Source organism: Pseudopipra pipra, chromosome 6 (assembly GCF_036250125.1).
Source record: "Pseudopipra pipra isolate bDixPip1 chromosome 6, bDixPip1.hap1, whole genome shotgun sequence".
In the NCBI taxonomy this organism is placed as follows: Eukaryota; Metazoa; Chordata; class Aves; order Passeriformes; family Pipridae; genus Pseudopipra; species Pseudopipra pipra.
Genome location: NC_087554.1, coordinates 8,281,684 through 8,297,216, shown reverse-complemented (window position 1 = coordinate 8,297,216; position 15,533 = coordinate 8,281,684). Strand labels below are relative to the sequence as shown.

The 15,533-nt window shown below is 49.3% G+C and overlaps 1 protein-coding gene across 1 annotated transcript; it reads left to right on the top strand.

Annotated features, from left to right (window-relative positions):
* The first annotated feature begins 108 nt into the window (after window positions 1-108).
* CDHR5 (cadherin related family member 5) lies at window positions 109-14,699 on the top strand. The gene is made up of 14 exons (XM_064659985.1): window positions 109-1,536; window positions 1,722-1,900; window positions 2,744-2,794; window positions 3,025-3,117; window positions 3,244-3,342; window positions 4,456-4,566; window positions 4,909-5,085; window positions 5,431-5,521; window positions 6,775-6,872; window positions 7,202-7,408; window positions 7,891-8,007; window positions 8,540-8,612; window positions 10,735-10,895; window positions 11,735-14,699. The coding sequence occupies exons 1-14, from the start codon at window positions 1,458-1,460 to the stop codon at window positions 12,317-12,319; spliced, it is 2,121 nt and encodes a 706-aa protein (XP_064516055.1). The 5' UTR covers window positions 109-1,457; the 3' UTR covers window positions 12,320-14,699.
* Window positions 14,700-15,533: the final 834 nt, after the last annotated feature.

The window sequence follows — 15,533 nt, the reverse complement described above, 5'->3', positions numbered from 1 at the left end:
TGGGTGTGAACTGCTGTCAGTAGATGGAGCCTGGGTGAAGCACATCCCTTCCACTGTGTGTTGGCATCTGGCTGCCCGCTGCTGCTCCCAAATAAAGATTGGTTAGCTGTGCCTGTGCCTTGGCTCCTCTTCGGGAAACTGGAAGAAGGGTGGTACCTTACCCTTGGAATGCAGGGTCTGGGGAAGAGCATTGTGCCGGGATCCCCCACACGAGGCACGTTGGGAGTGCCCACTGTCCAGCTGTGCACAGAGTCAGAATCCATGGAGCAGGAACTCAGCCAGGTGTTAGATTCTGTGGCAAAGAAATGTTCTGAGAGCTACACAACAGAGATACTCACTGTAAATGGTATTTCCACTCCATTCTGCCCCTGGATTTGCTGGCCCAGCTTTCTCAGAGCCACTAAAGACAGAGCTCCACGTGGAGGAATTTGTTCCCACCACTTAACGAGGTTTACATGCTGTTGACATGCAGATTCCCTCCTCTGATAGAACAGCCACTCCAGCTTTCCTGTAAAACCAACAGATTCTGGAGAGCAGCTCTAAAATAAGGATCTTCAGCTGCAGTCCTGTGCCGAGCACAACCCTGCTCAGCCCATCCTGCTCCAGCACTTTTCACCATCTATAATGTACCTGACACCTGCAAAGGAGCCCTTCCCACTCCAGTGCTCAGCTGAGCACCATTCCCTTACTGAGGGGCTGAACAAACCTCAGCAGTTGTTTATTTTGGTCCATAGAAAGTCTCTGCTAGGAAAGATTCCTCTTGGAATACTTTTGGAAGGAGTGTTAACAGCCTGGATTCCATTGAGCCACTAACAGTCACTTGGCTGAGGTGCAGCAGATGGGAGCCTTCTGAAATCAGCTGGGAATTTAAAAGAATCAGTGAGAGCAGAGGTCCCTGACAGGGTGATTCTGAGAGGCATCCCTACAAGGAGCCACTGCTGGCCACTGGTAGAAGGAGGTGTGTTTTCCCTACAGAGTTGCTGGCAATTCCTGGGCTGCTGAGCCTCCTCCCTGTCAGGATCTACTCTGCTCACCTTGTGGGATACAGCCCCCATCTCTGGCACATTAGAAACCTTCCCACTGGGAGAGCCTGGAGAATACAGGCAGTTTCACAAGTGCCAGCCCTTGTCCTTCATGCTCATCTCAGGGGGGAGGGCTTGGCCCTGAGTTCTGAAATGCTTCAAATACATTCTTGTTGCCACGAAGAGTTCAGGATAGGAGAGACCCAGGAAAAAAGAAGAAATAGGAATGTACATGTCATCATGTTCCATGACTGGTAAATCTTTCAACAACTCACCCAATGAGACAAGGAGGCAAAGGTTGAAGCTCAGCAATCCAGTCCAGTCACTGTTTCTGCCGTCACAAAGCCGTGAGCGCGGGAGACGGCACCGGGAGAAACGGGGAGAGAGGATCAGCTTAGCTGGGGACAGGGATTCTTCAGCGACTGGCAGCTCCCCATGGCTGTTTCTTGCTGGCTCCTCACACCTGTGCTCGTCCTGCTGCCCCTCATGACGGGGGTTTCAGCACAGCAGCAAGGTAAGCTCCTGCAGGAGGTCCGTGGGCCCTGGCAGTGTCCCCAGGCAGCGGTGGGATAGGCTGGGAGGTGGTTGCTTCGCTCAGCGACTTCACCCCAGGGGGACCGGAGAGGTCTTGGCTCTCACTGACTCCTTCCCAGTGGGAATCCCCAGGCAGCTTCCCATCTCATTTGTGTGTCTTTCCAGGATGTTCTGTCAGTGACAGCAATCCGAAAGTTCCTGAAAACAACCCTATTAACTACGTAGTGACCACCATCTACGTGCAGCCAGGCTTCACCGTCAGCATCGACCCCCGGTTCCCCGACGGCAGTTTCTTCACCATCCAGGGGGATGAGCTGCTGCTCACAAAGGTGGTGGACTATGAGGTGAGTCACTGCCTGAAGGGATGGACAGGAAGGGTGGAGAGGGGCTTTGGACAAGGGCCTGGAGTGACGGGATGAGGGGGAATGGCTTTACACTGACAGAGGGCAGGGTTAGACGGGATATTGGGAAGAACTTTTTCCCTGTGAGGGTGGGGAGGCCCTGGTACAGGTTGCTCAGAGAAGCTGTGGCTGCCCCATCCCTGGAAGTGTCCAAGGCCAGGTTGGACAGGGATTGGAGCAACCTGGGATAGTGGAAGGTGTCCCTGCCCATGGCAGGGGATGGGACTGGATGTGCTTTAAGGTCCTTTCCAACCCAAACCATTCTGTGATTCTATGACCTTGTGTGAAACTGAAAAGCAGCATAAAAGGTCACTGTTCATTTAGGTTGCTGCTACATTCTTTTACCTCCCTGGAGTGCTCTGTGTACAGCCACAAGCGTCCTTAAGTTCCCTTTCAATGTAAAACCCCACATTTATTTGAGTCAAGAGCAGCAGCCAGAGTTAATACCCTGCAGGTGACCCTGTACTTGCCACATGGAACATTTCTGATTCATTCAATTTAAAAAGAAATCTCTGTTTGAATTCACCTGAAGCGGGAGAAAATGACAGGTTAGTTCTGTCAGCATCTTACAGGAGATGCAGGGAGAGAGGCTGGAAGGTTGGGCTGGTTTGACTCTATCCCAAGATCCCAGCACCAAGGAAAGAAAGTAAAAGTTAGGTACACCTGAAAACAAGATAAAGCCCATCAGCATTTCTGATTCAGCAAAGCATAAGTTTGGGTCATTTGCTTTGAAGGAGTTTGCACATGTTGGCTGTTTCTGCAGTGGTGGGTTTGTGTTTCCTGCAGGAAGACCCCCTGCTGGTGGTGTACCTGAACTGTGAGGACTCTACTGGCCAGGTGAGCCCCAGGATGAGGGACTGCACCCAGCATGTGCTTCCCTCTGCTCTTCCCACACAGGCATGGGGAGATGTCCTTCTCCCTGTGGGCACACACACTATGCTCCCAGCCCCATCCAGCCCCTACCCAGCTCTGCTCCTTACACCATCCCCTCTGGTCACTCTGCAAACCAGGAGCAGCCCCAGCAGCCCCTTTCTGGCTCTGATCCTCTCCCTTTGCCCGTTCTGCAGAGCGATTCTTTGGAAATCATTGTCACCATTCTCAACCTGAACGACAACGATCCACAGTTTCAGCAGCCGAATCTCACCAGGTCTGTCCGAGAGGTGAGTGTGTCTTGGAATGGAAGAGGGCACTGGGTCACTCAGTGCTGTGGGACTGAGGAAGGGTCAGCAGGGAGAGGCTTCAGCCCATTTCACACAGAGAATAACCCCAGCAATGTGTTTTTTCAGGATACAGAAGTGAATGCAACCATTGTAGCCCGTGAAGATTTAACTGCTACTGATGCTGACCTGGACATCATCTACTATGAACTCACAGCCACAGTGCAGGTGAGCATCTCTGGGCAGAAACAGTAGTTCTGGAGAAGCTGGATTCAGAAGAGCCCCAGTTCTCAGGCAGAGGTCATTGCATTTAGCTCTCATCTTTTACAAACCCCAAACATTTATTTGGTTAACAGAACAGAGCCATCAGTGCTGCAGGTATTGAATTCTCTCACTGCTCACACTTTTATTGCACTGTACAGATTAAATTTTCATCTGGGATATTCAGAGCCATAAAACTCAGGGAAGTCTTGTTGGGATGATCTGTAAACATATCAGGAGACCTTTGTACCTCAGGGAGCTCAGAATTGCACTGAGTCAGATGGGAAATGGAGTCCTTGCCCTGTTTGCCAACGGAAATGGGTTGTGCACACAGTCCCTGATGCCAGCCTGGAGTGCAAGGGCTGGCTAGAAACTAAAAATAAAAGCAAATTCAAGAGAAACCCCAAATGTATGTTTACACTTTTGAAAAGCATTGTGGAGGGAGCAGACAGTGCCTGACACTTGCATCCGTTACCTCCATTACCCCAGGGGTTTTAGGGGCTGGGAACAGAAACCACCAGTTTCTGCATTTCAGCTCTGGGAGCAGACTTTGCATTCACATTGGTGTAAATTGAGAGGATTGAGAAACTCAAAGGAACTGTAGACAAGGCATAAGATTAAAGGAGAGCCAAAGCAAATGCAGAAGGCTACAGAGTAAATTGCAACGTACGTTACTTCACTTTGGCTTTACAGGTTCTTCCAAAATCCAGCTGCATTAGGCTAAGGCAGGTGATCCTGCCAGCCCTCAGAGGCTGAGCCATCTTTGGCCTGTTTTTTGTATGAAAGTGAGATTGCTTGGCTGTCAGGGACCAAAAATGAAGGCTTGTTGGCAACTTGTTGAGTGTAGGAAATAAATGAGGTAAGAGATTTCATCCAGGAGGAGGAACACACCTTTTGACAAGCCAGGCAACTCCAGTGTGCAGTACCAAAGATTAAATAGATCCAGCATTCCCACACTGCGCCCCCAACCAGTTCCCCAGGATTAAAGGTACAATTGAGATGACAAACACAGCAATGAGCAGGATTTGAAACATGTCTGTGACTGAGTCTGCTACAGCATTTTTCCTTTTCCCTTGCCAGGGCACAGACGGTTATTTTGCCATAAAAGGAGTTAATAACCCTGAAATTTATTTACAAAAAGCACTGGACTATGATAAATTTCAATCAACAAGGTTGCTGTTGTATGCAAGGGTAAGTCCCTGGGGAGGAACAGAATGCCTCGTTAGCCCGGTGTCTGTTACCTGAAGGGTGAGTTTGGATGGGAGATCTCTGGGGTGGCAGAGGGAGGGTGGGTGCTGGGCTTGGAGCAGCCTTTCACCCTCCACAGTTACAGGAACAGACTTGCAGTCAGCCCACCTTTGCCAGCAGAAGCAGACAACCCAGTGCTTTAGCCAATCTCACATAAATTTCTAAGCCTTAAACAGAGTGGAGTGACAAGGGCTAAAGGACCCTGGGCCACTGCTTGTGGCAGGTGGGCCCTTCTTTTGGCAATAAAACTGACGTCTCATGAGTGTGCTTTGCCTTTGGCTCCAGGACAGGCCCGTGGGCAGCACTGACCTCACCAGAACAGCTACTGCAACAATAACCCTCCTGATCACCCAAGCAGACACCAGAGCACCCTGGTTCCTGCCCTGTGCCCTCCTCCACAACGACACCAGCGTCTGCATCAGCAGCCCCTACTCCGGGATCGTCAACATCTCCGAGCTGGCGGTGAGCAGGAGCCACCAAACAGGGCCCTCATGCTGTTCCCAGTGGGAAGTGCCTGGTAACTTCCATGAGCTCCTGCTGGTCTCCAGTTACAGTGCAGATGGCTCAGCAGGACAGGGAACCTTTGTCACCCCGGAAGGTGGAATTCCCCACCCCAGGCAGCACTGCTGCTTCTGCAGCACCCCACTCCCAAGGCTGGCTCCCCTCTGCCCTGTGCCAGCCATCTGGCAGCCATAAACCCCATTCTGCCCACACAAAGCCACCTGAGCCACGCTGGGATGGAAAAGAGTCCCAGCTGCTGATTTAGTGCTGGTTTGTGGCATGTGAGGCTGTGCCTTCTCATTGTAGGTGGAGCCACTGACCCTGAGCCCAGGACCCATCTATGCTGTTGATCCTGACTACACCATAAACGAGAAGATCGTGTACAGTATCGTTGGGGGTGAGTGGACATTGTCACATTGTCACCTTCCCCAAAAAAGCATTGCTCAAGTCCCCTGCAGCACCAAGAGCAGGTACCCCCATGGCACCTCACTGAGAGCCCCTGTCTGTGCCACAGAAACACTGTGAGATCCACAGAACACTGTGGATAAAGTAGAAAAAATAGTCTGTACAGAGAGGAAGAAAAAGAGAATTACAGTCCCACAATCCAATCACAATGAAATTGGGTTTTATGGGAGGTGAGACATGTTTTATCTTTAAGTTTTTAGACATGATTTTGCCAGTCTGGTCATGCCACTTTCATTCAGTCTTCAAGCTGAACCTAAAATTCTCACTTTAGCAGCATAATTTTCGTGCATTGCCAAGAATTGTGTTTTTATTCCCCAGCACATTGCCACTGCCTCATCTGCTCTGTTTTAGTCTTGATTTCAAGAAGATCACTTGAATACAGTCAACTGATTGCCAGTCATTGATTGGGCCCTTTAAGTCAGTCAAAGGATTTATTTTTTTATTTTATTTTAGCAGTAGTGGGGTTCTGCATAGTTATCAAGGCAAAGGTAGAAGCTGTTGGCCAGATGGAGTGCTCCTCTCCCTTTAGCTGTGCCTCATTCAGCAGTGAATATCCTCCTGACAGCAACACATCAAAGAACCCTAAATTCCACTGGCATTTTGGATGCATGTGGCCTCCCCACCCCACAGGCAACAGAGGGCCCCAGTCTGGGGGTCATTGTCTAAACAGAGCCCACAATGTCTTGGAGTGAGGAAGAGAACTAAAAATTCTACTTATATTTTAACACATATCCAACACAGGTACTTTTATGATTCATACACACATGTAGGAAGCTGATTTCTACCCCTGCATCAATACAAGGTTTGTGTCTAGACTCCCTTTGTAGCCAGTAGAGAGAAATAAGCATTCTCAGAACAGAATGGGAACTGGATAGAGACTTCCAGTCCTCAAATTGCACCAGAGGCTCTGGGCATTTATCAGAATTTAAACCGACAATATCTGGGCCCAGGCACTGGAAATGCAAAGCTTTGCTGTCCTACCTCATTTAATTGGGTTCACACATGTGTGTTGTGTCTCTCTGAGTCCTTGGACAGCACTCCCATCCTTGGAGCAGCCAGGCAGGCAAGGACAACAGCACTTTGTCCTGGGGATATTGTCACGAAGATGTAAAAGAATGAGTCTGTGAGCTCCAGGTCACTTTATGAAGGAATTTGATGATTGATTGGCCTTTCCATTTTCCCCAGGGAATACAGATGAAGTGTTCTCAGTGGATGCAGACACGGGGAATCTAACTATGAACAAAATAGTGACTTCCCCAGACTCCTTCCTCTTGCAAGTCATGGTAAGTGATGCCATTGCAGACAGTCACCCAGCACAGCTGGATTTCTAGGAAGCAGCAGCCAGGATGTGATAGGAGTCAGTGATGTTCAGAGTAACTCAGTTCCTCCCTTTCTTTTGGAAGGGCCCACTATTTGACCCATGTCTTACACCAACCCACATGCAAAGCCCTTGCAGCAGTTAAGAGACTTCTCCCTCGTGGGTGGTGACAGCAAAGGAAAGTCATGGAATGGGGACATCCTGCTGAGCTGGGGTTGCATCAGGCCTGTCCTTTCATGTCTCCTCACAAGCAGGGGAAGCATCTCCCTGGCATCTGTCTCTCTTCCTCCCCAGGCCACCCAGGCCAACAACGTCCGGAAATACTCCGTGGCCACTGTAGAGATAAAGGTCATCAACAAGAGCCTTTATCCTCCACACTTTGAGACAGGGCTCTACAGCGGCACCGTGGTGGTTGGACTGGCCCCGAGGAGCTTTGTCTTCCAGGCTGGAGATCCTTCCACCCCCCTGATGATCACGGCAGCCGACGAGGACTTCCCTGATGTAAGAGACTGGAAATGCACCATGTTGAGCTCAAAGCAGGATCGGGAAACAGGAGGAAGGGGAAGTGGGGAGAGGCAAACACATGTTTTCCTCTAGTATTCCATATTATATTTCCTTGGAAATTCCACATAGATCATACCACTTATGGTGTGATGTAATGAGGAAAAGCTGCTGGACCCCCCCTCTTCCAAAGCCAGTCCCATATGGGTCTCTTGCATAGATGTATTTTGCTTGGGCAAATAGTAAAGTTACCAACAGAAGCTGTGTAAGACTTGGGAATTTTTTTGAGGTGTTTGTGATACTCTGAGCACCAGGGTGAATACAGGTGAGTTCAGCCTTTCTCAGCTGCTCAGTGCAGATTTATTTTTTGCACCACACACCTGCTTGTACCTCAGGTGTCTTGGACAAGTGCTGCCAAGGGGTTGTTAGGAAGGTGCACGTGGAGCAGAATGTGGTTTGAGCATCATTCTCTGGCTTTTCAGAAATTCAACCCAAACATCGAGTACTACATCAAAAACAGCACCGATTTCATCGCAACCAGAGACGGACTCATCCTGACCAACGTGGTGCTGCAGTCCCCAGGAACTGCGTACATTGAGGTAGGGTAGCTTTCTTCTTTATTTTGTCAGGCTTGTGCAAAGAGGGGGAATTCCAGTGCTTTGTTTGCTGGGGTCAAAGGAAGCAGTTATTAACTTTAGGCTTTGAAAGAAGCTGCCTGTTCCCTTTGTCCCTCTCCTGCCAGCTCCAGTGGGGTCCCTCAAGCTTGCTGGCACAGTGCCATGCCCTGTGGAGCTGTCTGAGCCAGCCTGACCACAGCATTGCTGTGGCTACACGGGCAGGGCACAGAGAGGTTGCCAACACACACTGCTCCTGCCCCACATCACCTCAGTACCTGTGCACTGCACCGTGCTGGGAACTCTGCACAAAGCACGGACCTAGGTCAGGTCATCCACTCCCAGCACAGGGAATCTTCAGAGCTCTTCCTCCTTTGTGACCAGGCTGGCCAGCCCCTGTGCAGGGCTGTGGTGAGGAGATGGACAGGATACTTTGTCCTCAGAGGTCCCCCCCAGACCTGGAGGGTGAGCTGGAGATTTGGAAGTGCCTAAGCCTCTCTTTCCAATGTTCCCATAGGCTGTTGGAAGAGATGTGTTGAGCCTGCAGGAGGCAAGCACTGTAATTGAGGTGGAGGTCCTGCCGGCCACAGGTAGGCTGAGGGCTCTGGTTTCTGCTCTGTGGAGATGACTGGGGAGTCTTTTCTGCTTCTCTGGGCAAACTGGCCATGAGAGTCACCTGCTGAGTCTGTGGGCCTGGGCTGGGGCCAACCCCATACTTGCAGAGGCTTTAACAGAGAAAACACTCCAACAACATCCTTACACACCTCAAACAGCCTCCTGAGACCTTAAGTGGTGCTGTGTATTGTGGTGCCTTCTCTTGTTATTGCAAAGCTAAATCTGGGGCTGATTCATGCTGGGAGATAACCCAGGGTGTCCTATCATGGCAGGGGAGGGTGCCCTGAGACTTTGGTACCTCCCTGCTCCTTTTTAGCCAAACAGAGAGAAAACTGCAATGTTCTTGCCTGTCTTAGGCCCAGCAGAGGGCAGTTGGCACTCCCCAAAGCCAGGCTTGCCCGTGAGCCAAGGCATTTTTATTCAGGTCAGGTTCTTTTACCCCAAGACTTTATGGTCTAACCAGAAGAAATAACCCATGAGTAATAAGATAGACATGAGGCTTCATACATAACCCTCCAGCTACTGTTTAACTGTGTTGATGTAAAAATAGCTCACATTCCATACTTCTGAGAAGTGACTCTTAAGTAGGTCTGATAAATTAATTAGGTTTGAAGTTTATGAAACTTATACTTTGCATAAAGGTGAACCAATATCTTGCATTTTCACATCAGGATAGGCACACAATGCCCAGGCTCCACTGGTTTCTATACAGTGATGTGTGATTGATGTTCCATCACTTCACCCTCTCATCACCACCATCATGGGGTGAGGAAAAAAAGTGGACTCCTGGGTATAAATTTGGATTCCCTAAAGGCAGAGTCACTTCACAGCCACAAACCACCTGACCCCAATGTAAGGGCACAGTCCAGCTCAGCAGGGAGCTCGTTCAGGTGTCAGTACAGAGCTGGAAGTGCTCCAAGCATGTACCACCACTTCTGGGCAACTTTGAAATGCTGCCCTTGCTTCTTAAACCACACAAAGCAATGGAGCTGCTGAATATGCAAAAAGATACATTGAAATGACAGGGAATGGCTCAGAGCCTCTGAGAGGAATTCTGTGCCATGGCCAGAACCCAGGGATGGCCCAAACAGATCTGAGGTTCCCTTTGGCCTGGCCAGACCCTCCAGGTGAGGCAGGGCCAGCTGAGCAGGCTGCACAGGGGCACAGGAGGAGTTTCACAGTTCTGGGACACACTCTGGGCTGTGGCTCCCCAGGAGACATGAGTAAGCAGCAAAAAGTCACCGAGGTCCCAAGCCCTCCCCAGGGTGTTAATGATAAACCCAGGGAGGGGATACTCAAAGTCCATTACCATGAACAATCAGGAGGAGAACAAAACCGTGTTTCATTAACTATTAATCATTAATGAGAGTCATTTACACTACAAAATGAAGCTGGAAAACTTAAAGAATCCCACCACCAAGCCAAGCTGAGAAGGTTTTTGTCTTTCCACTACACTGTTGATCTCTTACACTGGCCAGTGGCTGGAAGCAGCAGCTGCCCCTGGGCAGGCTGGGGAATATTGTTACAGCTACAAAAAGGCAGGAAAGGGTTTCCTGTCCTAGGCACTTCCTACTGCTTCTCCTATTTCCTATTATGCTTTTTTATTTTTTATTTTAACATGCTCATCACTATCAGAGGGGATGGGGATGGATTAAAGGAAGCTTTGCATTTTCACACATATATGTACAAAGAAACCTCATTTTTGCATTCTGGTGTAAGATGGTGAAGTGGGAAAGTCAAAGACCTACATAAATTTGCTCCATGTAGCATCTGCTTGCCTAATACAGTCAGTTATATATCAATTTAGTTAAATCACCAGATAAAAGTCATTGTTCTGTGAATGGCTACTATTTCCACTTCATGTAATTTACTGGAAATTATAGTATTCTATGTAATAAAACCAAAACCATTTCTGCTTTTAGGACAGAAAAAAAAATGGTGTTCTGTGATATCAGATATATCACTGTCACATTCTGCAGCACAGGATGCTTCCCTGCCCTTCCAAACTTGGCTGGAGCTTCTCCCACAACGAAGGGTTGTGTTAAACACACTGGCTGCCAGTTTGGGCTCTGTAACACTGGTTTATTTGCCTCACAGCTGAAACCTCCTCTGATAAGATGTACTCTGCTCAGGACATGGCTATCCTAGGGGGCACCTTAGCAGCACTGCTCCTAATTGCCTTGGTCTTCCTTGGAGTGCTGGTATGGAAATCCAGGAAATGGTATGGAAAACCTGTCAAAAACCTGCTGAAGAAGAAGGTGAGTGCCTTGTTTGTACCTGAATTTCTAAGAGTTAGAAAGTGGCATCTGAGGAAGTTTTAAAGTCTGGGTGGGCTGCCCAAATAGCACACATTGTGTGAAGGTGGTAAATCACTCCCAAGACAATGTTTGCACAGGTAACCTTGCTTTGGTGGTGTTTGCTGCTGTTCTTTTCTGCTCCCTAGGCTGGAGCTGTGTGGTAGATGATGAGCAGACATGGTAAGGAGAGGACCCCAGCTCCATGGAGCACAAAATCTGGGATGAATGTGACACATATCAGGGGTGGTCTCTAAACCACAGTTCATCCTCCCTCCATAGTCAAAGGAGAGAAAGGTCCCTCACATTTGAGAAGCCTGGGCTCAGACACTTGTCTGTACTTCAGCTATTTACTTTTGGACCTCGCAGGGCCCTGGCAGACTGGTCACCTCGGAGTTTAGGGTGTATTTTGTCTGACCAGATGTTGGTCTGTGCCTTAGGATGGGACTGCCAGGAGCCTAGACATGAGTGCAGAGCACATGGCTCGGGTGGAGAACAACAGTCCTTCCCCCTGGGTGAGGTGAATCCCCCTCCAGAGTAATACCTCAAACAGATGGGGACAAATCAGTGCACAGTGCTGGTGCTCAGCCCTCCTGGAAAACATGCCCACACTGACCTGAGAAAGCTCCAGAATTGGAGTCAATAAAAAACAGCTGTTCCAGGGAGCTGTACCTTTCCCTGGCTTCAAACAGGTCTAACTGCAAACCAAGCTGAACTTCCCTGGGCAGGAGTCACTTCAGCCACCCCTTCCCTCCCACCCCCCATTTGTCTTCCTGTCACTACAATCACTGTCTCTCCTGTAGCTCTCCAAGGAAGTCTCTGGGGGTCACCACAACGAATATTACCAGGAATATGAATACCCAGACGTGAGCACCACACAGGATAAGACACCAGAAAACGGCAGCGTCCGGTCAGAGACTGGTGTGCTGGAGCAGCCAGCACCTCCCCTGCCCTCCCGCAGTGCAGGGGAAACTGAGAGTCTCTCAAGGGGTCCTACAGCTTCCAGCACCATCTCCATCCAGGGAGAGAAAGAGGAAGAAGTGGCAGAAGAGACCGGACAGGAGAAAGAGGTGAAGTCCATCCTCAAGACAGACAGGCACGTGGCAGACGATGGCTACAAAGCTGTGTGGTTTAAGACCGATGTGGATCCAGAGGCTGGAGAGAGGGTTGAAGTGATTGAGAACAATGCAGCAGCAGATGATGATGATGATGACAGTGACCAAGATCTGCAGAAGAATGAGGAGGAGGAAGAAGATTCTGACCTGGATGATCAGCACGGAGGGCTGGGACTGTCCTTCGCCTCAGAGAGCTCCTCACCCCCAGCTGCACAGGAGACAGTCAATGTGTCTTACATGGATCCAGTGACAGGAGAAGAGTCTGAATTATAATGGAAGTGGGCCTACATCCCTCTCAAAATGGGGGAATCTCAGCAGCTTTGCTGGTATGAGTCCACCTTTCTGCTCAGGGAGCAAACTGGAATGCAGAGGATGAGGTTGCCTGCCCTGCCTGTCTAAATGCAGCAAATAAGGCCAGAGGAGATTACAGCTAATTTACCCCTTTAGTGAGACCTTGGAATGGCACTTAAGATTCGAGGGGGAGAACATGTTTCATCTCTCCACTTCCTGCCTGTTTCCCTGGGCCCCTTCACATCACCTTTCCCAAACTGGCTGCAGGTGCAGCAGAGCTGTACCTGAACTGACCTGGCAGCCCAGGTCTGACCTTAGCCCAGCTCAGGGAGCAGTTTGGTTACACAGCCCAGTGTTCATCTCCTTGGTGGGTGAATAAGCCAGCAGTGAGTGCTTGGCTGTTCCCTTCAGGGTGCTACAGTCTGGTGTCAGCAAGTCCCCCTGAGCCTGCAGTTGCTCATGTGACTGTATCCAGGAGCTCACTTCAGGGGCTGGCTCTGCTCTGTGCTCCAGCACAGGCAGCTGGAATGTGCCACCACAGTCCTCATCCTGCCACCAGCCAGGAGGTTCTACACTCAGGAGCTGGTGTTTCCTCTAACATTGGTTAACAAGCACCAATCACTTGTTCTTTACTGAAGGACTTAGTCATCAATTTTCTATGCCATAAACCCGCTCATTGTGCACTATTTTAACTGTCTATCTCCTATCTGTCAGGGAAAAGAGCTCCTGAGATATTGCCTTCAGTTATGGCCCTGCCAAGTCAGCACTGTGTTTCCAGGCAGCAGGGGGAGGAAGGTGTTTGATGCTGCTGTCCAGGTTTGCACCTCCCATCGACCCATCTCTTCCCCCAGCTGGCAGCCAAAGGCTGGGCTGGTCTCCACTGGCATCTTCTGATCATCAGCACAAAATTTATACTGCTCCTGGTTTTCTCACTTTGGGGCTCACTGCAGAGCAGACGTGGGTTGTGGAGCGTTTAACTTCCAGTAAAAACTCGAGGCTGTCCAGGGAAGGGATGGAGCAGGAGGAACTTGGGTCACTGGTCTTTGTCTCATTTCCTCAGCTTAGCACAACAGCACAGGATTGCAACAAAGTAAGTGTCATGGTAGAGGAGCAAAAACAATAAATAATCCTGCCTTTCCCCTACAAACCAATCTCCACTTTGCTGCCATTACTCCAGATAAACCCAAGAGAGAGAGAGAAACCAAAGGATGACTGCTGGGATCCTCAAGTACTCCAGAGCACAAAGGATTTGCAAGGAGGCTTTTATCCTCTAGGCCCATACTTTATTCCCATCCATGTCCCTGTCCCAGTGTTCAGTGCTCAGTTCTGCTCTCCTGAGAGCTGCCCTGGCTGTGTGGTTCAGGAGCTGCACTCGTGCTGCAGGTGGAGACATGGGAAGCTTTGATCCCTCCTGCAGCCGAGCTGTTTGCCCAGTGTGGTTTGGCTGCTGGTGGAGGGCAGGGAGTGTGCCCTGTGTTTGCCATGTAAACAAGGCTCCTCCTGCTGCTTTGGGTTGTCTCCAGTGAGCATTTCCCTCGGGACTGGGAGAGCTCTCCAGCAGCTCCTTATGGCAGCCCCCCACCCTTGGGCCCAGCGAGGGTGAGCCCAGCCTGCCGTCCCTGGTGCTGCTCCTGGGAGGACTGTGAGGGGTGGGAGAGGCTGGAGTGTCCCTCATGGCTGTGCCACGTGTGCTCATTCCTGTCTGTCAGGGCCCTGTTGTCTGTCTGTCTGGGTTTCTGGCACAGTGATTGACGAGCTCCCTGGATCTGCAGTCTGTGCTCAGCTCCCAGTGCTCCCCCTTCCCTCCCCGGGGTGCTCCCTGTGCTGTTGGAATCAGACTGGTCCCACCAAGCCAGGCTTTGTTTTCCTCCAATCCTCATCAGTACACACAGCCACGGGGCTCGGTGTTTTTCAGAGTTATGCTTGTTTAATTTCCAGGGAGGTGATGTTTGGTAAATGCTGTGTCTGTGGAAGTGGTGGTGGTTGTTGTGAGGAGAAATAATGAAACTTGGCAGCAGGCAGAGCTCAGCTTCCTCCAGCTATTGCCTTAAAGCCTCCAGATCCTGTTCTTCACTTCTGCCTTTATGAAAAAAAAAAAAAAAGAATAAAAAAGTGAAAGGAACAAGAAGAAAATGTAACCTTTTCAGTTCAAGTCCATCTGAGTTTACCCTCCATCTGGTGGGATTTGTTTGTCTGCTGAGGCTGGGAATGTTTATAAACTTCTTGCATTATTGTACAACAATCATGTTCATTTATAAACATCTGCGTGGGAAAGGAAAATGTACCAATAGAAATGTTTTTAGAAAATTGGATCAGCTTAAGTGTTTTCTGATGGCAAATAAACGCCTAAGTACCTTGAAAAGCTCATCCTTGCACTCCAAAGACACTCAAATGCTTTTGGAAGTTTAACTCTACAGGTAGATTTAAGAAATCTCTCTCACCCTCTCCCAAATCAAGCTCTGATTTTTATTTCTGTACCAGCTTAGAATGATATTTGTTTCATGTTTGTAAGGCAGAGCTATAAAAAGTCAGTGAACAAATCTGCAGGTGAATACCAGCAGTTCCAGTGGGAGATGTGGGGTTGGGATTTTACATCTGCCAAGGAAGAGGATGCTCATGGCTTTCCCAAGCCTGGAGCACCCTCTCCTGGAATAACACCCCTGGGAAGTGCCCATTTCACCTTCCCTTTGGCCTCTACAAGGAGAAAAAGCCACATCCCTTCTTGGCTGCAAGGGGAAACTCTAAACCTGAACTGGAAAAAATCAAGTAAATACAGATATTTTACCTGCAGGAAGTAACGGAAACAAACCAAAAAATCACCAGGTGTCTGAAAATTCCTTTCTGCTCACATTCTGAACCCATTTAGAACTGAATAACCCCATGGATTTTATAAAGTCTCATTGGCATAAGTGACAGCAAATGCACCTTTTGGCCTTTTTTGGCCCCCAAGAGAAAAATGCTTTTGGTACCTGGCAGAGTGCAGAGGACACTTGTTGGTTTGGCTTCGAAGGGATGGAAGAGAACTGGAGAGCTTTCTCTTTGTATGTGGGAGAGCAGAATGATCTCCCTTTTATCTGAGTCAATAATGAACCCTGATCTCTTCAGTCACCTCATCCGGAGAGATTATCCTTCTTCTCAAAGAACAACTTCCAAATGATAAATAGTCAGCCATAAAAGACCTGTTTTAACCTGATTT

Coding starts and splice junctions, on each gene's coding strand:
- CDHR5 (XM_064659985.1), top strand. CDS start 1,458: ATGGCTGTTTCTTGCTGGCTCCTCACACCTGTGCTCGTCCTGCTGCCC. Junction 1,901..2,743: donor CAAAGGTGGTGGACTATGAG/GTGAGTCACTGC, acceptor TGTTTCCTGCAG/GAAGACCCCCTGCTGGTGGT. Junction 10,896..11,734: donor AAAACCTGCTGAAGAAGAAG/GTGAGTGCCTTG, acceptor TCTCTCCTGTAG/CTCTCCAAGGAAGTCTCTGG.